This window comes from Protobothrops mucrosquamatus, unplaced genomic scaffold (assembly GCF_001527695.2).
Source record: "Protobothrops mucrosquamatus isolate PMUCROS unplaced genomic scaffold, P.Mucros_1.0 scaffold433, whole genome shotgun sequence".
Taxonomy (NCBI): Eukaryota; Metazoa; Chordata; class Lepidosauria; order Squamata; family Viperidae; genus Protobothrops; species Protobothrops mucrosquamatus.
This window is the reverse complement of record NW_015386758.1, coordinates 30,079-54,957: the sequence shown is the minus strand read 5'-3', so window position 1 is coordinate 54,957 and position 24,879 is coordinate 30,079. Positions and strand designations below refer to the sequence as shown.

Below are 24,879 nucleotides of genomic sequence, written 5' to 3'. Positions count from 1 at the left end.
TGGTAGGAGTAGGAGTGGGAGTGGGAGTGGGAGTAGATGGAGTGGTGGTAATTGTGGTAGTAGGGCTTTCAGTAGTGGAGGGAATGGTAGGACACACACAGCAGAGGACGCTGATTTCATAGTCGAGACAGACTTTTGCAGGAATTATTCCAGGAACCTGATCTTCGTTTTTGCAAATAAACCCAGTAGAAACATTACATGTCACTTCCTGTTTCAAGTCCTCCAATGACACCTCAGGAAATTTCTTCGCTCGGCATGATATGTTTTCTGGCTTCTCACAGATCGTTACGTTGTGGAGTTTGATGTTTTCATAAGTTTCATTGTCACCTTTTGTAATATCAATTTCTGGAACACTCACAGAAATCCATATAGACCACTCACAAATTGGGTTTAAACAAGGTGCTGTCAGGAAAGAGTGACAGAAACAGAAATTGCCTATTGTGAAAACAATACTAGAACAATGGTTCAAGCTATGATATGCTCTTATAAAATAAAAAGTTAGAATTAACAAGTGCTTTCATATGGATCAGGATTTCTTTCTTTGCTCATTAATATATTTGCTTGTGAATATCCTTTAGGGCAGGGGTGTCAAACTGCCAGCCCGTGGGCCGGATGCGTCACGTGGAAGCCGCGTGCACTCCATTGCCGGCAATGGCAAAACCGGCCTGATATGTTGCGCGACGTCATGTGACGTCGTGAGTTTGACATGTCTGCTTTAGGGCAAGGGTGGGAAATCAAGGCCCTTGTATGTCTTGTGTACTTCAACCCCCAGAATTCTTGACCCAGCTGGCTCAGGAATTCTGGGAGTTGAAGTCCACAAGTCATAAAAGAGCCATGGTTCCCCACCCTTGTTTTAGGGCTACAAGTCCTGGCCTTCAAAAACTGGGACAATCAATAGATGGCAATCCCAAGAAAATGCTTTGCTACCATTCATGGTTGCCTGGTTTTCTGCAGCTCAAACCTAATTAGTCCTAGCATTATTTATCATCCCAGATGTGGAATTGTATTGTTCATACTTGTTGTTCTGTTCTGCTCCTCTAGAATGTTTTTTCTTAAAATAGAAATTTCTCCACATCTGAATCCAGTTTTGGTCTACTGTATTCTCTTTCAGTAAGGATTACTACCCAATTTTAGTAGGATATCAACCCAAATGACAGATAGTGTAATTGACAGAAATTAGTCTGTTTACATGTACCATTTCTCAAACCCCTCACTCCGTAAATTAAATTGGTTGGTTATGTGAAAGAATAGTGTATAATATTCATGTAGAATAATAGTCTTATATTCTTTAATGTAGATGTGTTGGTGGAAGTGGAAAGGCTAAAATGTTGGTGTTACAAGAGCAATTAGAATGGAAAAAGGTGGCTACAAAAGTTGAAGTTGTGCTTACGTTTTCTAATATGGAAAAAGTATTAGCCTTATGCTATCATAAAAGTAGAGAAAACGTTTTTCCTTAAATAACACATTCATTCTTGAACATGGAATAACTTTCTTTGACTGAATGCATTTATGCTGACAAGCCCTTAGCACTGGGGTAAATTTTCTACAATAACCCTGATCATTGTCTTGTTTCATCTGGTGACATCAACAACATTCAATGTGTGCAGTGTTAGCTTTGCTCAGTCTGTTGATACTAGAGCCACCTTAAGTGCTCTAAAACATGTCTGACGTCTCTAAATCAAGGAGCAGTATAAAACCTTGCTCAAACTTAGATTTCAACTTACTCAATGTCTAACATTAAATTGCTTTCAGGGGTATCCACCTGAGAGAGGTGTCCGAAGAAGTCAACATGATAGCTGCACCTGCATAATGGATACTCCACTTTTTTATATGTATCTTGAACACACACACAAACAGAGGGTGTCCCAATCTGATAGTCTGATAGTATCATAGATAGTAAGCATGGAGCATTTTAATTTAGCTCAAAGACTTACAATATATTATCCGTATACTAATACAAATATTTACAATTATATGTTTTTCTTTCTTAAAATCTCCATGACTTCAAAATAGTAAATAAACAGGATGTTTATTTCCTTTAATTCCTTTTGCTAACAGTCCCCACAAATTCTCAGCATCACTATCTGAGTATTTCCTGACCTGTTCCTTTAAAATAAAAACAAATATGCCTTGAACTAAACATGTTTTATACTTACTTGTGGGACCTGCTTCCACTGGTGATAACACCAGTGTAAAAGAGAGAGAGAAGGAGATATGAAAATATAATTAATGTTAATAAAATATTAAATATGGATAAATACTGTACATGATAGTACTGTATATTCTAATGGTGTGCAGTATTATTTATTGTGAGTTAAATTGTCACATCCTATATCAAGGTAAAACATGCTGCACTCATTTTCTAAGACCCATTGATAACCATTGCAGTATGAGCTTGTCTGCAACGAGCATTCCTACTTAGGGTTCATAGACAATAGGTTTGCACCAACACAGGGAATGTCTGTTTCTGACAACCACAGTTAACAGCTACTTGTAAGGTTACAAGATATGAGCAGCAGAAATCCAGATGACCACTAGATGGGAGCAAAAAGTTGGAGTAAGACCCAAGGTATGCTGTCATAGGATGGTTGTCTAGTTTTTTTCAGCCTATTTCTTATCATCCAAGCCATCTGTATGTTTGTAGTAGGTGGAAAAATGCCAAGTGACTGTTGATGTAATTAAAAACTCATCCAGGATTGCTTGTATCATACATTGGCTGGTTTGCTTTAAGCAATGTTTACTGTACTGTTAACTTTATTGTCATTATCAGAATGGGGAATTTATTTCTGATCATGAATCTGCCTGTTCCCCAATCCCACCCTTAGTCCATTTAGCTCTTAACATTGACAAGGTTGAGAAACCCTGGTCTGTAAACTGACAATGGTGCTTTGGGATGAGAGGATTGTGTTTTACGTTGTTACGCTTTGAACCTTCCCCACATATTTTGTATTACTTACTTGTAACTATTGTAGAAGTGCCTGAAATGAGAAAAAAAAGAATAGTACATGAGTCCCTTTTAATGAAAGGATTGTGCTTTATCCTGTTAGACTTTGGACCTTTCCCACATTCCTTTTATTACTTACCTGTAGTAGAAATTGTTGTAGTGGCTGAAATGGAAAAAAAAAAGAATAGTAAGTCTTGGTTCGGTCATCTTAAGAGTTTTAGAGAAAATTTGGCAAAGTTTCCACACTGAACATCAATATGGCATTATCAACCAAATTTCTATAAACGTTTATATAAGAATTAACAACTTAAGAAGCTTACTTGGAGACATAGTAGTGGTGATAGTAGTAGTAGTGCTGGAGGTGGTTGTTGGAATAGTAGAGGGAGATATAGTTGAAGTGCATCTATCATATTTAATTTCCATGGTACCATTTAGTGTGCATATTAGGTACACACATTCATTAGTTTTGTTAACCGTCTCGTTCACTTCATACTCTTTGCCATTATAAACACAACACACTGTGTAAAAATATATTAACAAAGTTCAGACAGAAGGAATTTCACAACATGAGAGCTGAACCCCTGTTTCCTTGCTTCACATTTGCTTCACTTCAGAAGGAATGAGTTCAGAAACGAAACTCTCATAGTTTTTTAACAGGTCAGCCAGATTCTTAGGGGCTTTGATCCAAAACCTTTAAAGTCTTAAATGTCTTCACTTATATCTTTAATTACATCGAGAAGTGAACTGGTAACCAGCCCAGTGTATTTTATGCCCTGACCTTTTAGGGCCAGTTACCATCTGGGTTGCTGTATTTTGACCAACTATAGTTTCCAAAGAATTTTTTAAAGGCAAACCTACGTGAGGAGGATTATAATAATGAAATCAATGTGACAAAATTTGGGTTACATCAAAATGCTGCAGAACTATTCATAATGGTATATCATCCAAATTATTAAAAAAGGCTTCTTGCACATAGATACGACCTGAGCAATAAGTAGCAAAGCTGGATGGAGGCATGTTTTCTAAATTATATAGCCATTCCTTCAGAGAAATGTAATCCTATAGGCTGGTGAGGGATCATTATTCTTCAGAAAAAATACTTCTTCTTATCCAAATTTAATCCCAGTTTGTAACATCAAATTCTACAGCTTTCAGACATCATTTCAGGATATGAGTAGCCACACCAGGTGAGGTTGAGAATGAGATGCCCAAATGAACATCATCTACCTACAGACATCTTACTTTATAGCTCTGGATTACTTCTCCCAGCAATTTCACAAAAATGTTAACCAGTGTAGAAATCTCATGGACCTTTAGCAAACTACATAGAGCATCAATAACATTGAACAGGCTCTTTCATGTCTACATTCTGAGATTTATCTGTGAGGTTGGATCTGAATAGTCATGTCAGATAGGCAACCTATAATGAATAACAGTGCAAGCTCCTGAGAGAATCACGAGAACCAATTATTCTGCCTACCTGGATTCTTCAACAAAAATGTTAAAGTGACTTAAGCTGTTTCAGGACTAAAGTAAGTTCTGAATTTCATCTGAAATTGTCCCAGTTAATCAGTTTCCTCTAGAAACTTTAATTCTTGTGCTATAAATCATTCTGTCACCTAGCCCAAAATGGGAATTTGAGACAGCTTGGCCATTCATAGAATTCAGAATCCTAAAGTTGGAAGAGGTCATACAGTCTAACTTCCTCAGTGCTCAGTTCAGGAATTTAATTTCAAAGCATACCCAAGTGATGCTGCCTAGGCTCTATTTAAGCATCCAGTAAACAGGAGCTGACCATCTCCTTGGGTGTCTGGTGTACTGTTAAACTATTATAAGTATTATCAACCTGTCACGCTTTGAAAAGGCTTTTTCATCAAAACATGAACTACTGCTTGCAACAGGCAGGATGAAAATCCTCTGGCCATTGTTACTGTTTTGGCTAAAGTAGTTTGGCAAGGTTCAAACACACCGGTGGTTGGCTTTGATCTTTCAAGAGTTCCATCTTCATTCTCTGGTATAATAAACTAAACAGGATCTCATAATAATGGATGAGAGATAACTATTATCATCTCATTTGACACTGGAATGGTAGAATCCATATTACAAAAGACATGAGAGACATTATCTGGAAAACCTTGGCAAAATGCTCCCAAATCTGTTCTTTCAGTTGCTAGATAAGCCTCAAGAAGTTCTACACATCTTCACAAGATTCTAAACAATCAGTTTGCAAGTTGAAAAATATAATTTATAGCTGCCAGCATTGTTCGGAGTGGACCTAACAATAAGCTCTATTATGTATCTTATTGAATTCAATTTGTATATCCAATTTTAAATCATCTCAGGTCATTATCAAAAGTTCCCCTGTAACTCAAGGAACCATTATGGTGGTGGAAGTCTGCAGAGAACTGTACTAAACATTGTACTCTGAAGGATTAGAACTGTAGGATTGCTGGTATTTTTTTAAAAAATAAATAAATAAATAAATACTTGGGCCTAAATGTATAGCTATTGGGATTTCATTAATCTTACCTTAAATATACCATGTGTAGAAAAAAGTTACAAAAGAAAATTGATATTCTTCTCAATATTTGAAACTTTAAAACTGTATAGCAAACACTCCAAATCATGATTTGCTCTTTCAAGAGAAATATGAAGAAATTGCTTGGGTTTCATACAGAAAAAACATACCTTTTTCAAGTTTACACATCACATTTTCTAATGACTGGCAGTAGCTGAAAGTTTAAAAAAAAAACAGAAACAAAATATTTTAAGTTTTATTATTAAGTTCTTGTAGCCTGACTATATTCAACCTGAAATTGCTCTTGCAGGGCCTTAGATTCATAATAATAAATGTAATTTGTTCACATAATTTCACAGGACAGGAAGTTAATGCTGGCAGGAATAGATATGAAAATAGAATGGAGTCAAGTCCTCAGTAGGTGAATTCCACATATCCATGACTTCTATGAAGCCCATACTCTCGGAATCCATCCGCAAATGGAAATACCAGAACTAGCCTACTTAGTACCAAAGTAATGCCAAACTTTGTCATTTCTGATCCTTTATTTTGAGATACATGAGCAACGTTTCCCAAGCTTGGCTACTTCTAGATATGTGGAATTCAACTCCCAGCCATCTCAGCAATGGCTATGCTGGCTAGGGAATTATGGTAGTCCAAGTCAAAGTTGGGAAACACTGCAGCGTAGGGCTTGTTTTTGATTCCCACCACCTCATTTTTTTTTACCATGTGACAAAAAAATGGCAAAAACTGGATAGTTCCTTCACAATTAAGGTCCTTCACTTTGCCAGTATTTTCTCTTTAAAAGGAAAGAAGGGTGAGGAGATTGCTTCCTGAAGTTTTCTTTTTGTAGAAAAGAAAGTCTTGCATGTACATTGCTTTGTATAGCATTTGTATCATGAACAATGACATTTTAATGGGGATGATAAAGTTGAAGTCCCACATAGTGAGAAAGCAATTAAGAAATTGAAAGATACTATTCTTTAACTTTAACACAACTCTCCACATATAGAGGTCTATGGAAGACAGCTTCATGAATTGAATGACCCAAGTAGGGGAAGCCTCATTGTCTCTTCGTACTGCTACTCCCAATGTTCCTAACAATCTCTTCTAGAAAGATCAGGACCATTTAGAACAGCATACAAAGTGTTTGTGGCAGTTGGGGAGTAACGAAGGATGGGCATGACTTGCTACTATTCTTGTTCTTCTCCATGTAGGTTGGTTCCAATTCACTGGACACCAGTTCCCTTTGGTAATTAAAAGACCTTTTTCCATTACTGCTTTATCCATAGCACAGTATTCTTGCCTAATTTATTGGGTCATCCTAAGAAATAAAGGATGCATTATGGAGCTTATAAAAAAATCACACGGTGGTGATTATTTGACAATCTTGTTTTCTTCTATCAAAGAATTCATACAAATGAGTTTACTGACTTCTGGAGGAATAGCAGCTGGAAGAGAGAGTACACAATGTTGCATTCTCATCACTCCTAACTTGTCACCCTTTTCAATGTATTCTATCCAAAAAGTGCTTCCTACTTTAGAATGCTGTTCTCCTCATGCACTCAAGCACAAACCCAACAGTTTGAAACTGAATAGTTTTGGTAACAATATTTGTACAAATACTTTTTTTCAGTTCTTACTCTATTTACTTTATATTTTCACATACCAATTGTGGCACGGTTCTCGGGGTTCATAGTTGGGGATTAAATTTCCAGGTAGGTAGTAAGTATCATTAAAGTAACAACCACACTTTTTCACACATAACTTAATCTCCTCGTCGTAGATTGGATAATCTGGAGGACATCGTGGATAGCAACCTATTGCCCAGAAAGATGCATTTTGTAAAATGGCAGCTATTATCTGTCCATGCCATAGAAGCATTGCATGAAAGAGACATGCTCCAAAGACTTGATTAAAAAAACCCTTCAATTAATATATCAGAAGAAAATGCCAGTTGGCTGGATGCCATTTCTAAGGGACAGACACAGTTCTGCACTTCTTTTATATATGTTTATCCTAATATTTCCCTTGGAATAATAACTTTAAGGAATCAGGAGAAAAGGGGCAAAAAAAGAGAATCCCCTTTTCATTAAAGACTGATAGTCAAGACTTTGGTAGCTAAAGAAACACTCATGTCACGTTTTACCTCTGATAAAATTTAGGTCGACAGCTTTGGAACTGTTTTTTAAAGAGCCATTCTAGTAGATTAAGCACAGAAGTTAAATGGCCAATTAGAAAGAAAAATCATGTCCTTAGGCATTTAACAGTCTTCATTCTGATGAAGAAAAAGCTGAGATCAGACATAAGAATGTTTCCTGAACTCCAGCCCAAATGCCAGGGTGGACCTCAGTCCAAAATTAAACAAGCTGTATAGTTTTCCTACAAAAGTGGATCAGCTCACTGAATGAATTTTATTTCATGTTTGTTTAACTTTATTGGCCACCCAACCAAATAAACCAACCACATCCCCCCTCCATATTGGACTAACAAATAATCCTTGAAGAACAAAATCACCACAAATTAACACCACAAATTTACCTTCTAAGAATGGGACTGAAAAGTTGGTGTTGCCTTGATTGAGGATCTTGCAAGTTAAAAACTCACGTCCACAAGCCTCATAATGCCACTCACATGAATCTTCACTAGGATTGTAGTATTCACAAAAGATTGCTTTAAAAAGAAAGTTACTCATTAGAAAAGAAACAGAAAAAATATTTTGTTCCAATTCCTATGTAAGATGTCTCTATGTGACATCTTGTGGAACTAATGAATAATGTGACAGGTGGTATCCTATAGATATTTAGCTAAGGTATCCTATATAGGTATCCTATATTGCCTATCTTTGATGCTATGTTCTTTGGGGAATATCTAATAAAAAGTACAGGAAATTTATAAATTCTGGAAGCAGAATTGTGGCTTTAAAGGCGATTATGCAGATATAGTTCCATGCATCAATTTTTTTAATCTAAATTGAGTGGTCTGTAACATAGAAACACGGAAAACTAATAGCAGAAAATAGTCCAGTGGTCTATCAAATCTGCCTTTTGAGGTTTTGTTTGTTTGCTTTTGTTTTCTTTTTAATTAATTGTTTTATTATTATTTAATTTTATATGATTGTTATTATTTATTATTTTTTGTCAGATGATAAATATATATGTTTATCCAAACCATGTTTAACATTTGGTGGTATCTGGCTTTATGATTCCTTATCATAAAGCTAAAGTGTTCTAGCATAAAATGTCTCAAAGAATAAGCCTTATCAAAGTTAGAATTAACTAGACCTATGAAAGATTATAGTCTAATGTTTCTAGCTCATCATCTTTTGGGATATCTGGATATTGTATGCTTATCCTGGAACTTCAAATGTTTATCTGGAATGCTTACGGCATATATCTGGAGTTCTCCAGTGGATGCATGCTTCAACTTTGATGCATTCATGTGCATATGCAGCAACTGCAGTACAGAAGCATTCACAGTCCCCCCCGGTATCACAGGAACAGGCATCGTGTACACAGGCTTCATAGTATGGCTGTGGATCCACCTATTGAAAAATTGCAGAACCACAGAATTTGTTTGCTTGTATGACTGCATCTTCCTCTCAACACCAGAAGAGTTCAGCAAACTGACTAAGCAAAATGATCATTCAGTTATCCAAGAGAAGTCCACATGCAGTGGATGAATGGGGTCCCATCCTGTTCACGTTGGAAGCACCAAGGTGCTTCAGAGCCTTCAAAGTTTAATTTTGCCGAACATTTCTCTCCATTCTTAGGGCAAGTAAACTGTATTTACTAAAGTTTGCTTGTCTTATATAGCTAAACACTGCATTCTGGATTAGATGTATTTAAGCAAAGCAGTCTATGTGGCACCTAATATAGAATTACTTGATCCATAATTCCTGCACTAATAGACTGGAATAAAACTAAGCATCATAATTTTCCTTTCCTTAAATATCATAGTTCAATAATGGTTACCGTAATGCAATTAAAAATGAATGTTTAAAATGACAATATATTAGAAAATATATATCTGGAGTGTCATTACATCTCTAAATTTGTATTTTGTGGAAATGTTCAGATACACACTTAAATATGCATTTAAATGACTTTTTTTTAAAAAAAAATATTGCAAATTAATGTGGAAGCATGAAGGAAAAGATTCAGAAACCAACGTTTCCAAAATTGATATACAGCAGCTATTGTTCAGACATACAGCAACACCTATGGTCAAAGTCTGAGGCTCCCCTATGACAGTGGTGTATTTTCTTTTAAAGACCACTGCCTCAAAGCATTCCTTAATACAATGTTTTTCAACATTGGCAATTTTACAATGTGTGGACTTCAATACCCAGAATTCCTTGGTTAGCGTTCTGGGGATTCTGGGAGTTGAAGTCCACACATCTTAAAGTTGCCAAGGTTGAAAACCAATGCCATAATAACTCAAAACCAAACCAAACCAAAACTACTAACCTTGTGATGACATTTTTTAAAAACTTCACTTTTGATGAGGCTGCACTCTTTCTCTGCCCAAGTTTTCCGATGAGGCTTTACATCACAGGGCTCAATGACTCCCCCTACATCAGGACAAGCTGGATCCTTTTTCCAAGAATTTCCAAATGTCAAGGCACTGACCGTGTCTTGAGCCATACTCCTTGTTGTAAAGTCATTGCCGGCTTTGCCATCAAAGTTACCACACAAACCACAGACTTTCCCCTACAAGTAAGAAAAGCACTCCATCAAAGCTAAAAGAAATTTGAATAATTTACTGACCTAGTTCATATTTCTACCATTACCAGTTATGAAAATATAGGTAATACTTGACTTACAGCCATTCATTTAGTGCAGGGGTCTTCAAACTTGGCAACTTTAAGACTTGTGGACTTCAATTCCCAGAATTCCTCAGCCAGCCCTGACTGGCTGAGGATTTCTGGGAGTTGAAGTCTACAAGTCTTAAAGTTGCCAGGTTTGAAGACCCCTGATTTAGTGGCTGTTCAAAGTCTCCACAGCACTGAAAAAAGTGACGTGACTGTTTTTCACATTTTCAATGGTTGCAGCATTTCCTCATGGTCATGTGATCAAAATTTGGACATTTGGCAGCTGGCACGTATTTATGATGGTCGCAGTGTCCCAGGGTTATGGTACCTTTGGCGACCTTCTGACAAGCAAATTGGGAAGTCAGGTTCACTTTATAACCATGTTACTATCTTAACAATTACAGTGATTTGCTTAAAAACTGTGGCAAGAAAGATTGTAAAGTCGGGCAAAAATCATTTAACAACTGTCTTGCTTAGCAGAGGAAATTTTGGGCTCAGTTGTGATCCTAAGTCTAGACCAGGGGTAGGCAACCTTGGCTCTTTTATGACTCGTGGACTTCAACTCCCAGAATTCCTAGGAATTCTGGGAGGTGAAGTCCACGAGTCATAAAAGAGCCAAGGTTGCCTACCCCTGGTCTAGAATTACCTGTATTGGGTCTAGAGTTCCAGAATAAAAGAACAAAGCTAATATTTAAGGAATATTTAAGGAAACTGGGACACAGTCTTCTCCTTCCTTTGCATACATTTTTCCAAATGACTGAGTTTTGTATACCTACTGTAACTTTCCATATACAAAAAGAAAGCAAACATAAGTGTGTGAAGAGGGAAAGAATTGGTTTGTTTATTTTTGAAATTAAACTAGATTCAATTTAGAAAATTCATTGTATTCCACGTTATAGTTATTTAAAATAATAATTACCAAGTAAACAGCAATATCTTCACACCACACACTAAAATAATTACAAGCACGTATGTATCACTAGCATGGGAAAAGAGTTTAAATGAAAATCATTAAGTAAAACTGCATTAAGCATTTTAGATGTTTGCCTTGGGCTGGATGCATTAAAAGTTTTGTTCTATTTTCCCAAGGTTTGCTTAGCTAATATTTTCCTCTCCAGGAAAATATTTGTTCACTCCTCCCATTTATTCTATATATTGAAATCCTATCTAAACATTATTCAACAAGTTCTCTCTGATGGGTTCAATAACTTGATGTGCATGTTGTATTAATCAACATTTATCATGAAATAATGGTGGCATCCATTGCAAAGTCATAATATACATAGAGATAGATAGTATGTATTAAGACATAAACGCTATTAGAAAATATTTTTAATATATTCATCCATTAGTAACATTAAAAATGTTATGTGGAAAGTGTTCTAGAAGCACTGACTTTATGATAGGGCAACAGCTTGATGAAAATTGTTGTCTTCTTATCCCAGATGACCATCATTCCATTGCTGGCTTCAATTACCATATACAGCCCAACTGTTCCATGAATCCAATATGTTACAGAGCTGTTGTTAGTCCACTCAATTTTTTCAATGTGTTTTTCTTGCAGCTTTAGCTCTGTGGTCTAAAAGGCAGAAATACAATGGAGGTTATGTGATGAAAAGAGTAGCTGTAATTTTAAACAGTCCCTTCTACTTAGTACACACAACAAACAGTGGATTAACACGGTGGATTAACACATTTAATATGGTTTTTTTTTTAGGTTTATGCTTTTGGGAATGCAATCCTTTTCAGCCCATGGGTGAGGTAGAATCAAAAAGAGAGGACCATTCTCTAAAAAGCAGTCATCAGAATAATCCTTCCTATATCGGAACAAATGTGCTATATTAGACAAAAGCTTATTGATTATAAAAATAATAATAGCGGAATAAAAAACTTAGATCTGAATTTGTTGTAATGCTTTGTTGTTGTTTTTTAATTAATAACATAACATGATCAATCCTCAACTTTCAACTGAGTGGTCAATTTAGCAGATTTAAATTATGTGGCACGTTACATAATGTCAGTCTTGAAAAAAATACAATTGAGTCCAATTTGTTCAAGACTTCAAAGCATTCTTTTGATTTCTTTGGATAGGAAAGATGGCTTTCAACCAATCCTTCTCAGGCATATTTTTTTCTGTGCTCGATACATACCCCTAGAAACAATTTAATGGCCTTGGTGCAGGTAACGCCTGTCGTTCCACAGAGAACATTCTCTGTGATCACACTAAACTTTCCTTGCTGGTTGCCACAGTAATCCTAGTGGACATAGAAAAGAAAGATTATCAAGATTAAGTGAAATAAAAGAAAATAATGTTTCACATTTCTCCCACGGACCCACTCTGGGCAGTGTTAATCATTCCTTTATGTTTATGAGAACATTCATGCCTCAGACCACTTACTAACCAACTCCCTCACACACACACACACACACACACACACACACACACACACCTCCAAAATTTAATGAGCTAGTTTTTAAAAGTAGCATGTTTTGCTGAAAATTATTGAATGCACCTTAATATGATCTAGACCAAGGTCATAATATAATGTCATAATGTGGTCATAGTCATGGGCATGAATGAGGCAAGGTAATTGATGAACCATTCAAATAAGGTTCATAACAAGGAATTGTAACTCAGAAAACACTTTATTGTTGACATAACATTTGAAATTGTCAGAGGATAAAATCAATAAACATGAAGGTTGTAAAATAAAACCCCAAACATTCATTGCAATGGAACTAGTCCATCTTTTAGAACACCAAGACTACAGTGCCAATTGTCCAAAATATTTTGTGATTCAGTTGAAACAACTGAATAGATTTGAGTCAAATTATTTTAATTGCAATTTAGTTTCATTTAAATGTAATGACATTCCTATCAGGAAGTCAAGTGGACATAACATTAAAGAAGTTACCCTGTTAGGATCAGGATTTGGCAGGACTAGACGAATTAAGCCAGCCTATCTTACCCATTAGGAATTTCTGTTTTAAAAAGTGAGGTTGGCAAAGTCCCTTTTCTTTTGCAAGTGCATTGAGGAAGGGTGCCTGTTACCAGTAAAGATATCGTCAACACTGAAGGAAATAAATTTCAAAATCATCCAAAGAGTTGCTAAATTGTTAATATTTTAATCCAATTTCATGGCGTTCAATACAAGCCAGACTTTTTGAAGTTTGGTAAAATAATTATGTGCAAAAAAAAAAAGACATCATCTTAAGCAATGACTTAGTTGCCTGCTGGGTAAGAAGATTCCATGGAATGAAATTCTGATGGATGTTCGTGGAATAAAATTGACAGTCAAATACTGTATAATTTGGATGACTGGAAAACTTGGTAGTAGTAACTGAATATTACCTGAGAAGCCACGTATTCGCAGTGACCAACAAAGTCATAGAATTTTCCATCAAAGGTGATGTAATGGCCACTGCCATAAATGGTACATGTCCCATGACACACTATGTTGGTGCATCTCCAGTTTCCTTTTTGGCAGGTACTAGAGAGTATTAAATAGAGAGAGGGAGGAAGGGAGAGAGATTCTAAGATCAGAGCTGAGTATCAATGTAATGCTTTAAAAGTGCAAAGCAAAATATGTGCTTTGTGTAATAAGAAATGATTATCATCTTCTATTTCTACTTTGTACATAGCATATCCTACCATGTGTTGCAGTCAACGTTTATTTTTTCTCCATTGGGATAATACACCTGGTTATGAATACATGGGCAGTCATCTTCTACTACACATCCCCCTTGGCCGTCATCAATCAAGCCCTCAGGGCAAAAACATCCTGAGATACATTCGGTCTGGAACTATGGGAAACAAGGATAATACCCACATGACTATTCAATAACATCCTTAATGTGATCTAGCCAATTAAAATTTGCGTGCCTTGTTTTTGTTCATATATTTTTGGAAAGACAAATCACACACAAGTGCATTATTTAAAGTGCACCGCCAACATGGAATCAGTATGGGCTAAGATTAGATTTGGAGTTGTGTCTCAGAATCTGTCAAATATTTGAAATATGCTTGGGAAGAAATTGCTTTCCCATTTCTACAGGGACATATTCATCCCCATGCAAAAGAAAATGGAAGAATTCTATACAGTATATGTTTGGTAGGATGCTTTTAAATATGAAATGGCCAGTGACTTTACTTCTTGTATCAAAATGTTAACAATCAGAATGCTATGTTGGCACTTTAAGCAGTGGCTTGGTTCATCTCAGTATTCTCTCAGTGGAATTCACTAAAGATAATGACTTCCTAGCATAAATCACTATCAAAATTACATCACTTTTTGAATACAGGCGTTAAAAAAGCCAGAACAGAAGAAAGACATACGTGATCGGTACCCAGTGTTTGACAGCTAAGTTGTATTGGAGTTTGGGAAGACCAAGATTCAAAGTTGGTGCAATCAAAATATGTCTTATTGGATGAACATTCTGCAAAGGAAATAAAGAACATTGAAAAAAAATCTCTTGAATTTAGTTTCATAGTAATAGATAAATGAAAACTCAAAAAAAAAACAAAAACCCTAAGGAATCCAGAATGGTTTGCTTCTTTAATGTATCACATTGCAAATTGAATGCCATATACATAGAAAATGCTCTTATCAAAATTCTTGTATCACTTTAAGATAAAATTGCCCTGTGATGCCTGAATAAACTATCCCATAGGAAACAAACCAACACCATGAATTGAAGGAGCCTGACTCCAGTTTGGAACATTAGAATAATGATGGTAGTGCAGAACTCGCAGGAATTTTTTTCCCTCCTTTATAGGGAAAGCTATAATCTAGTTAGATAACTTGGGTATTGTCGGAACAGATAGTAGACAAATCATTCTGAGAGCAGATTATTCAATTCATTTGGAAATGCTCTATGTCCCTTTGAAGAAAGTATGTTTCAGACTTACAGATGGAAATCTTTATTATTATACTAATACAGACCAATAGAGTCTTGGCTCATAACACACCAGGTATAACTATGGTTGAAAAGAAGAAAGTGTGGACAATTGATGTGGCAATACCAGAGGGATAGTAGAATAGAAGACAAAGTATTGGAGAAGATCACAAAGTATTAAGATCTGACATTCAAAATTGAAAGATTATGGCATAAATCAGTCATTGTGGTTCCAATGGTTATCAACACACTAGGTGCCATACCAAAACATCTTGGATGGCAACTAAAAAAACCTGTGCATTGATAAAATTTCCTTCTGTCAATTACAAAAGACCATATTGCTTGGATCCACACATATATTATCCCAATACATCACAGCATCCTCTGTTCTTGGGAAGAACCTAAAGTGTATGAAGGCCAACACCAGCTAAAGAACTGAAAGCTGTGACTTCATATGATTGTGAATAGATAATAATCATAATCATAATCACAATAAAGCTAATATGTTTAGGAGGAAGTGGCTTTATGGTAAAGCCATGTCAAAAGAAAATTTCCAAAACAATGAGTAATTTAACACATAACTCAAATTGAGAAAATGTATGTATTATTAAAATATGAAGGTTGATACCTACCATGAGGGCGTTTATCCACTATTACACACTGAAATCCTCCATTTTTGCAAACACTAGGAATAGCAAAAAAAAAATAGGTAAATAAATAAAATTATAAAAACAGTAGCAATAAGAATTTTGCAGCAAATGAATTCCAATTCATATACTTTTAATGAAAGTGTATTTTATTACTATGATTTCTTGAATCCCTGAATGGTATACTACTAATACACAATACAAGCAGCCAAACTACAAGTGTCAGTGATTTGATAAGGACCGCCACATGCTTTCATATATTTATGATAATGTATCCTAAATGTTTTAAATGCGCAACATTCCTGCCAACATTCCTTCATTTTAACAGATCAACCATTCAAAATAAATGGTGGATAAATTAATTAATTAATTAATTAATTAATTAATTAATATTAATTATGGCATAAATCAATCATTGTGGTTCCAGTGGTTATCAACACACTAGGTGCCATAACTAATTATATTAATTAATATAATGAGTACTGTACCTATGGTGCTACCCTTTAAAGTTATCTCAAGAATTCAAGCATTCTGAACCTTGAATTCTATCTCCTCTTCTCTAGAAGCATATTCCACTGAAATACTATAGTAAAGGACATACTTTTAAATGGACATTTCATATATATATATAAGGTTGCACTCTCAATATATATGTGTTTCATCACTGTCCTTAATGAAGGATTTCTAAAGCACTGCAAAGTGTAGTGATTCTCAGCATGTATTATATACAGTAATTAGTTCTATCTTTTGACGATTTGAAGAAAGAACATCTTACTGAACTGTACCAAATGATTGATTCAGTTCCCTGGAATATGCTGCTGAATTCTCCATCCAGGTTTAATCTGCAAATGTAATTCAGCAACTTAAAGTTCTCTTGTGCTGAATGCCCATCTTCTCATCAAACTGGAACAGAGGAATCAGTCTTCACAACGTACCAGCGCTTGTCGTCCTTCATGATACTATCTCCAGGTTGCACATATAAGCCTTTATAATAACAGGAGCAGAGAGCCATAGGCACGCAGATGCCTTTCTCATTCACGTAGCTATTGTCAGGGCAGCCACAGCCATCAACTGGAGTGAAACCTTCCAAGCAGTACTTATTTCCCTCAGAAAGAGAACGGCAGGACTGTTGGCACATGGTTAGATTGTAGCGGAAAACCTGGTTGGCTGGGCAAGAATTTACTTCTTTGTCTAAATTTAAGGGAGAAAACAATACATTCATAAATAAGTATCCAAGGTCCATCGGATATGGCTTCTGCATTCTTTTAGGCTAGTTTTCCATCTACCAGTGTTTCTGAAGCAACAGTTAAGGCTAATTGCATCGTTATTGTAAGCCATTCAGAATCACTTGGTAGAGTAAGGCAGCTATAGAAATTGAATAAATAAATAGATAAATAGATAAATAAAATACTACAAATAAAAGCATTACATGAACATATAAAGACAGGGAATGTTTAAAAATGGATTCTGTGATCTAAAGCTTTATGGTCCAGTTCTTCTGAATGTGTTAGGCATAATCCCATGAACTTCCCTGTTGCTACAAATAGTATATCTTAGTATTTTTCCCCTCAAATCCAATTTATCCAGATATACCATATTTCAGGACTAGATTAAGGCCAACTGACACCCTAAACACAGTCCCACAGTGTTGCCCCTTGCCCTTTCCATTGCTTAACCAAACAAATCATTAAGATTCAATAAATGCTGAAAATTAAAATCAAGTATGGCAATGGAAGAGTTAAAGGCGTGATACCTAGGGGAAGAAATTATGTGGGCTTCCCTTGGAGCCCTAAGCACATGCTTATTTCACTTAATGGTTAACCCAGGGCTGCCCTGTTTTGATAAAAAAAACAACAACACAAGACTGATGCTGGTATCAAGGGATTAAGAAAAAACCCCAAACATGTTTGTCATTCACAGTCAGAATGAAATTGGAGTTACTTACTGCAGATTACATTTCTCCAACCCCACAACATGACTCCTTTGAAAGCACAGGCTCTTGCATAAGATGACAGGGCAGCACACAAACATTCTTCATTGGAGTTACAATTGCAGGTATCATACTTGCAACGCTGAAACAAATAGTAATCAGGTGATAGTCAGCCTTGGTTAATGAGAAGAGTTAATGGATGAAGAACTGGCACTTGAGAATAGCTATGGGTAGAATGTAGCACTCTATTCCCACAACTGCAGTGGAAGTGCAGTGACACAATAAGAGACTCACATTAGGAATGGTACAAATTGTGATGAAAGAATAATACAGAGTGAGAAACTCATATTAGGATTGACCTGTTTTCCCACTCACTCTGTTGCCCTCCATCTGAACTCAGACTCCAGCTCCCAAAATGCCTAACTAAAGGCACAACTAGAACGATGTTTCTTAACCTTGGTAGCTTTAAGATTGGTAGATGTCAACTTCCAGATTCCTAGGAGCTGAAATACACCAATTGTAAAGGTGCTAAGACTGAGAAACACTGATCTAGAGAGTTTACATAAGAGAGGTCTGGCCTACATGAATTATTCCTTTTCCCCTTCTTTCAAAATCTAAGCTCTACCAAAGTAGTTCTGCCCATTTTCTTTCAAATACTGGAATGTATTACTCCCATTTTTTAAAGTGTGTTTTTAAAAGCTGAAAATAGACTGTGTTGCAGCTCCCGGGGCAACCCACCAAAAGGAAAGCTACTGCCATGGCTAAAGATTAGAAATAGACTGCAGTGCTATATTGGAGCTCAAATTCATGCATAAGCACTAAAAACAAACCCATTGCCATTTGAGTATGCCCGAAGCCAAGATCTCAAAACAAAAATGCTTAGTGAACCACCTAAAAAGCCTCAGGTTTTAGGTGGTTTAAATTAATTCTAAAATATTGGATAATCAGCAAGATGTCAAAATTCATACCTTATAATAATCTGTTGGATCAATCACTGAATGACATCTGGCAAAGGAACTTGTTTCACTTTTCAATAAAGAGCACCAGAATTCAGCGTATTTTTCTGTACCAGAGAGAGCGATGACACTTGGTTACCAGCTATTTAATGCTTTTCTATTTCTCATGTGATGTTGATGGCAGCATTCTAGTGTTCAGATTGTTTTGATCACCACACAGTAAAGCAAAGCAAACTAGGCACCTTAAGCATTACTTACATAGCTCCTATATTGAAGCAACTGTGCAACTCTATGCAATGGAATGCATAAAACAATGGATATTGCTGGATAGCAGATCATCAGAGGACTAAACCGCCTCTGTAGGCTTATCTCCTAGTCTTTAATTGTTTGGAAGTAGAAACCATCGTCAGAAGAAAAGCATATTCTCTAAGAAGCATTAAGCCAAGCTGGCATCCATTTTCATAACAGTAATTGGCAAAATGGAAATTTTCTCTATTTTCAGCAGCATGATTTTTTTTTCCTGAGTCTTCTAAAAAGAGAGATTGAAAGCTGCTGCTAATATTCAATTGAAAGCCTTTGGGTTAGCACAGATATATGCAATACATGCAGGACTACCACTTGCAATTTAGGACCAGACTTGGAGATAGCAATTAACTATCTTGATGCTAGTGGATTTGGGAATGTATCGGTAAAAGCCACTCATTACTTACCATTCTCAAGACTCAGAGAGCAAGGGTGTTCCAGCTTATCTTCCATATCACTACAGCTAGCCTGTGCTTTCCAGGAGTTGGCAAAGGAAGCTCCTGTTGCTTCAACCACTCCACCTGATGTTTTGAAATCATCACCTTCTATTCCATTGTAATCTCCACAAAGTCCTGTTGATAAAAACAGTAGCAACTAAATGTGCTTTACTTGACTGAAACTTGTTGTTCTTATAAGGTCTTCTAATTATTAGGTTCCCATTACATCAAACAGTAATTCCAAACCAACATGAACATCATTAGGTAATATTAACATTTTGATTTGCTTTACATCAATTCTTACTTATGTCAGTGCTCCTGATTGTATTATATCAAGAATGTTATCTTCTGAAGTGACCCTTTTTAGTCAGAATTATAAATAAAGGAATAGGAGAGTCAGGGTGGCAGAGAAAAATGTATCTAACATGGAATTTTTTAGGCCTCTTAATGTTAGCATTTCGAATCAGCACTATTAAAATTCCAAAGTAGGATGAGGGTGGAGGTTTGTCCTCTGACCTTGTGGGTTGGTTTCTGAACCAACTCAGTAACATCTTCAAATGTTACCAAATTTGTTAATGAAATGTTCAGAAACCAACCCACAAGCTCGGAGAACGAATCTCCACTCTCATCCTACACCCAAGCTACAGATATTTGCCACTATCACAAATTCCAAAGTAGCTTCGTTTATATATGGAAACAGATTATTGTGAGATTTTTTTTTTTTCAGATAAAGAGAAATTAAACATCAAACTGAACGACATACTTAATAACAAAAAATCCTAAAGATTGGGATACGCATTGTAAGGTGGAAAAGTCTCAAAATAATTTAATAGCTTGGCTGATATTCCACTTTACTATTCAAAAGTTGGATAGAAGAAATTCATTCATGATCTTTACATTTATTCTAATGGTAGATAAAAGTTCGACTTGCCATGGATAGTTCCCTTGATGGACTCCTCCACAATGAGAAACAGTTGCATCACTGGAGACAGCTGGATCTGCAGCTTTAGCCCATATATTGTGTGCACAATAGTATAGAACGATGATGGCTGGTAAACTGAGAAACTACCTGGAAAAACAAAGGGAAAGTCTAACCATCTTCTGTCAATTATATTCAATTGGTCCTCTATCTTTAATGTGAAGGAGAAAAAATAATAATAGTCAACTTAAGTGTCTTTCTCCAGCAGAGTAAGAATAGTTAACTAGTATATTGATGTTATTTCTTATGGGGAAGTAGATGGGAAAATGTAATGAAAAATGAAAGAATCTTGAATTATAAGTCATTATTAAGCACGTTACTCTCAAGGATAAGTACCTACTGAATTTATCAGGAAATACATCTCAACCTCCCTTTTCAATGTCTTTTTTATTGCATTCTATTTGATGGTATCCCATGTGTTAGTGATCATTTTGTTCTTAACTTGTTTAATATCTTAAGGCCCAAACAGAATGATGTCTAGACTAATCTAGGCAATGCTGGGGTATGTAGAATCAATGGCTCCCTTCTTTACCTGTTCTGTATGGCAAATGAATCTCCATTTCATTCTGTAATATAGTACCATCTGATTTGAAAACTACAACCTGTGTGAGAGAAAATGCAGCTGGTTATGTCAGTACAACTTTGTAAGATCCTTAAAACTGAACATGATCTTAAATTAACATGGATAATCTGTGTAGTGTTGAAGGGAAATCATTCTTCTGTATTTAGAACCATAGAAATGGAACAATAGCATTCTTCAGATAGATTACAGATATCCAATCCAATGGATTAGAAGAACTTGAGAAATAGTTTAATCAGCATTGTAAGACCTGAGCAACAGAACACCTGACCCTGAGCAAATATATTCATTCTTAGATCAGAAGGCAATTTTTGCAAGTTCAGTCTCTGAGGCAAAAGTAGCATATTTTTAAAGTACGTGAATGATATACAGTAAAGCAGAATTTGTCTGAGAGCTGATAGTTCTGGTTGGTTATATGCCAATTTACATTCAAATTTCTAGACTTGTTATATTAGAATGACATAAGTGGTGTTGGCTTAGTAGTAAATGAATGGCATGGTGGCCTAGTGGTGAAACTGCTTGCTTCCCACTAAAAAGGTTGAGAGTTCAATCCTAGGTAGCAGCAGTTTTTATTCTCCTAGAGCACAAAGAAAAATATCTGCTGTGAACTCCATGTAGGCATCAGGAAGGGCATCCGGCCAGTAAACACTCAGCTCAATCCAGTTGCCCCAATTCTATCCCAAATTAACGAATTACAACACTCAGCTCAATCCAGTCGCCCCAATTCTATACCAAATTAATGAATTACAGGAAGGTAAAAAGAGAGTTTTATTATATTAGAATGACATCAAAAGCTCTATATTTTATCAATAACATCACACATTATTGTCAGTTTCTTTATGCCATATCCAATTAACTTGTGAAAGAAAACAGGTAAAATCTCACATTTAAATAAATTGATTTGGATCACTATATTTCATTTTGACAATTGGCAGCTATATTTATGCCTTCTTCTTCTGTGTTTTCAGTGAAGGAGCAATAAAACATGTTCTGTGCAATTTCTTTTCCTGGCTGGCCAGAATGTTTTGTGTTTTTTACAGGCTTCCTCCAGGGAAAGGTTTTCCAACCATAGCAAATTCCTGAAGTGTCACCTTCAGTACCCAGATTTCCCCAGCTAAATAGTTGTTGCTAAGAATTCTGGGAGTTGAAGTCCATGCCTCTGAAAGTTGCAAAGATCAGGAAACCCTGTCTAGGGCAAGAAAGGGGAACTTGTAATGCTCTAGATTACCTTTTACCAACATTTATGAACTCCCAATAGTGGCTATCCACTGCACAGCCAATTGAAAAGGACACGGTAGTCCAAAACCTGTAGAAGGAATTTGGTTGCCATCCCCCACTGAAGAGTTAACAGTATATATTACTTAGACATGCAATGAAATAAAAAAAAATATAATGGATCAAGAAGAAAGTTGTTTTTAATATTATAAACTGCCCAGAATTACCTTGTGGTAAGATGGGTGGGCAATAAATTAATAAAATTAAAATACTTTTTTGAAAATAATTCTCAGTGTACTATTTAATGTTAAAATTTTGTTGGGCAATTATAATGTTAATACATATTATGAATGCATAGCATATTATCAATGTAAATAACAGCAAAATAAATGTAAGCCAAACACAATTGTGATATTAGAATAGAGTAGAGTAGAGTAGAGTAGAGTAGAGTAGAGTAGAGTAGAGTAGAATAGAATAGAATAGAATAGAATAGAATAGAATAGAATAGAATAGAGCTGGAAGGGACCTTGGAGGTCTTCTAGTCCAGCCCCCTGCTCAGGCAGGAGAACCTATAGCATTTCAGACAACTGACTGTCTAGTCTCTTCTTAAAAATCTCCAGTGATGGAGCGCTCATGATTTCTGGAGGCAAACTGTTCCACTGGTTAATTGTCCTCACTGTTAGGAAGTTTCTCCTTAATTCCAGGTTGCTTCTCTCTCTGGTCAGTTTCCAACCATTGTTTCTTGTCTTGCCCTCTGGTGCTTTGAAGAATAATTTGACCCCCTCATCTTTGTGGCAGCCCCTCAAATACTGGAATATTGCTATCATATCGCCTCTGTTTCTTCTTTTCTTTAGACTAGCCAAACCCAAGTCCTGCAGCCTTTCTTCATATGTTTTAGTCTCCAGGCCTTTGATCATTTTAGTTGCTCTTCTCTGAACTTTTTCCAAGGTCTCAACATCTTTTTTGTAGTATGGTGATCAAAACTGGTTGCAGTATTCCAGATGTAGTCTTACTAGGATTTTATAAAGTGGTACTAATACTTCACATGATCTTGATTCTATGCATCTGTTTATACAACCCAGGATTGTATTAGCTTTTTTGGCTGCTGCTGCACACTGATGGCTCGTATTCCAGTGTTCATCCACTAGGACTCCCAAGGTCCCTCTCGCAGTTACTGTTTTTGAGCCAGGTCTCACCTAAACCTTTGATTTTTCCTGCCTAAATGTAAAAGTTTGCTTTTCTCCACATTAAAACTCATTTTGTTGGATAGGGCCCATTGTTCAAATTTGTCAAGATCTTTTTGGATCCTGAGCTTGTCTTCTGGGGTGTTGGCTACTCTTGTTAGTTTGGTGTCATCTGAAAATTTGATGAGTTCCCCTTCAATTCCCTCATTTAAGTGATTTATAAAGATATTGAAGAGTACTGGGCCTAAGACGGTGCCTTGTGGTACCCCACTGCTTACTTCTCTCCATGTAGATGTAGTACCATTGAGGACTACTCGCTGAGTACGATTTGTCAGCCACTTACATATCCATCTGATGGTGTTGTTCTCTATCCGACTTTTTTATATATAATCAGCAATAACAATCATAAATGTGAATACTTATTACAATTTCTATTTGTAATTTCTAATAAAAGTATAACATCATCTGCTTTTTTTAGGCTGACAATGAGAAACAGATATCAAATGAAATAATTATACCATCATCATTTTCATTAAACTTACATTCTTCCTCTGGTCTGTTAGTAGCACTACTGACTTTAGGCATGTCTGCTTGTCTGAAGAACTGCATGGACCCAATTCTCCCAAAAGGACATGTGTGTCATTTTTAGTGGTCTGCACATATGGAAGAACAAATACAATTAATGTGGTCAGTCATTTCCTCTGTATACTAAACTGTTTTCCAAGACAAGTAAAATTATCTATTAAATAAAAAGTGCTATCATCTCTCTCTCTCTCTCTCTCTCTCTCTCTCTCTCTCTCTCTCTCTCATCTATCATCTATCATCATTATCTATCTATTGCTATTGGAGACCCAGCTGCCCCAAATCACATTCAATGTCCCATTCATAGCAATTTTTTTAGCCTTATCCTAAAATTTCACTGCACTTTATAAGGTGGTATAAAGGACTTGTTTTCCCAATGGGGAACATGTGCTATGTGTTGGTACTTCTCCCTACCTTAAAGTAGCAGCAGTCATCAAAGCTACACAGCACTGGACGGTATGCCCTACATCAGTGATGGCGAACCTTTTAGAGACTGAGTGCCCAAACTGCAACCCAAAACCCACTTATGTATCATTGGGTGCCAGGTGGCCGTGGCCCATTGAGGTGTGTGGCCAATTGGGTGGGCATGGCACATTGTGTGGGCGTGGCTTCGGTGGTAATGGTAGACTGGGTGGGACTAAAAAGTTAAATCAATCAATTCCAACTTTGTGAAATCTTTTTTTTTCCCACGAGAAGTTGAAATTGATTGATTGATTGAAACTTTTTTTTTTGCACACGGTGGCAGAGGCCTAAAGCAAAAAGGTTTTATAAAAGCCAGCTGAAGGTCTAGGACTGGGGTGACGGTGCGCGTGCCCACAAAGAGGCCTCTGCGTGCCACCTGTGGCACGCGTGCCATAGGTTCGCCACCACAGCCCTACAGTACAGTCAGCAGATG

General features: G+C 36.3%; 1 protein-coding gene across 1 annotated transcript in view; it reads right to left on the bottom strand.

Moving 5' to 3' along the window:
• MUC2 (mucin 2, oligomeric mucus/gel-forming) overlaps window positions 1-24,879 on the bottom strand; it is a 65,566-nt gene that overhangs the window by 29,092 nt on the left and 11,595 nt on the right. Inside the window, exons 10-31 of the mRNA XM_029284210.1 lie at window positions 23,945-24,055; window positions 20,956-21,025; window positions 20,376-20,513; window positions 19,415-19,579; window positions 18,717-18,811; window positions 17,764-17,890; window positions 16,754-17,009; window positions 15,810-15,856; window positions 14,612-14,727; window positions 13,928-14,079; window positions 13,628-13,766; window positions 12,426-12,530; window positions 11,672-11,854; window positions 9,932-10,174; window positions 8,850-9,006; window positions 8,004-8,135; window positions 7,132-7,282; window positions 5,633-5,676; window positions 3,265-3,462; window positions 3,084-3,107; window positions 2,958-2,978; window positions 100-345 (exon numbers count right to left, since the gene is read on the bottom strand). Of these exons, the coding sequence (XP_029140043.1) occupies window positions 100-345; window positions 2,958-2,978; window positions 3,084-3,107; window positions 3,265-3,462; window positions 5,633-5,676; window positions 7,132-7,282; window positions 8,004-8,135; window positions 8,850-9,006; window positions 9,932-10,174; window positions 11,672-11,854; window positions 12,426-12,530; window positions 13,628-13,766; window positions 13,928-14,079; window positions 14,612-14,727; window positions 15,810-15,856; window positions 16,754-17,009; window positions 17,764-17,890; window positions 18,717-18,811; window positions 19,415-19,579; window positions 20,376-20,513; window positions 20,956-21,025; window positions 23,945-24,055 (2,920 nt within the window). The remainder of the gene's footprint in view (window positions 1-99; window positions 346-2,957; window positions 2,979-3,083; window positions 3,108-3,264; window positions 3,463-5,632; window positions 5,677-7,131; window positions 7,283-8,003; window positions 8,136-8,849; window positions 9,007-9,931; window positions 10,175-11,671; window positions 11,855-12,425; window positions 12,531-13,627; window positions 13,767-13,927; window positions 14,080-14,611; window positions 14,728-15,809; window positions 15,857-16,753; window positions 17,010-17,763; window positions 17,891-18,716; window positions 18,812-19,414; window positions 19,580-20,375; window positions 20,514-20,955; window positions 21,026-23,944; window positions 24,056-24,879) is intronic.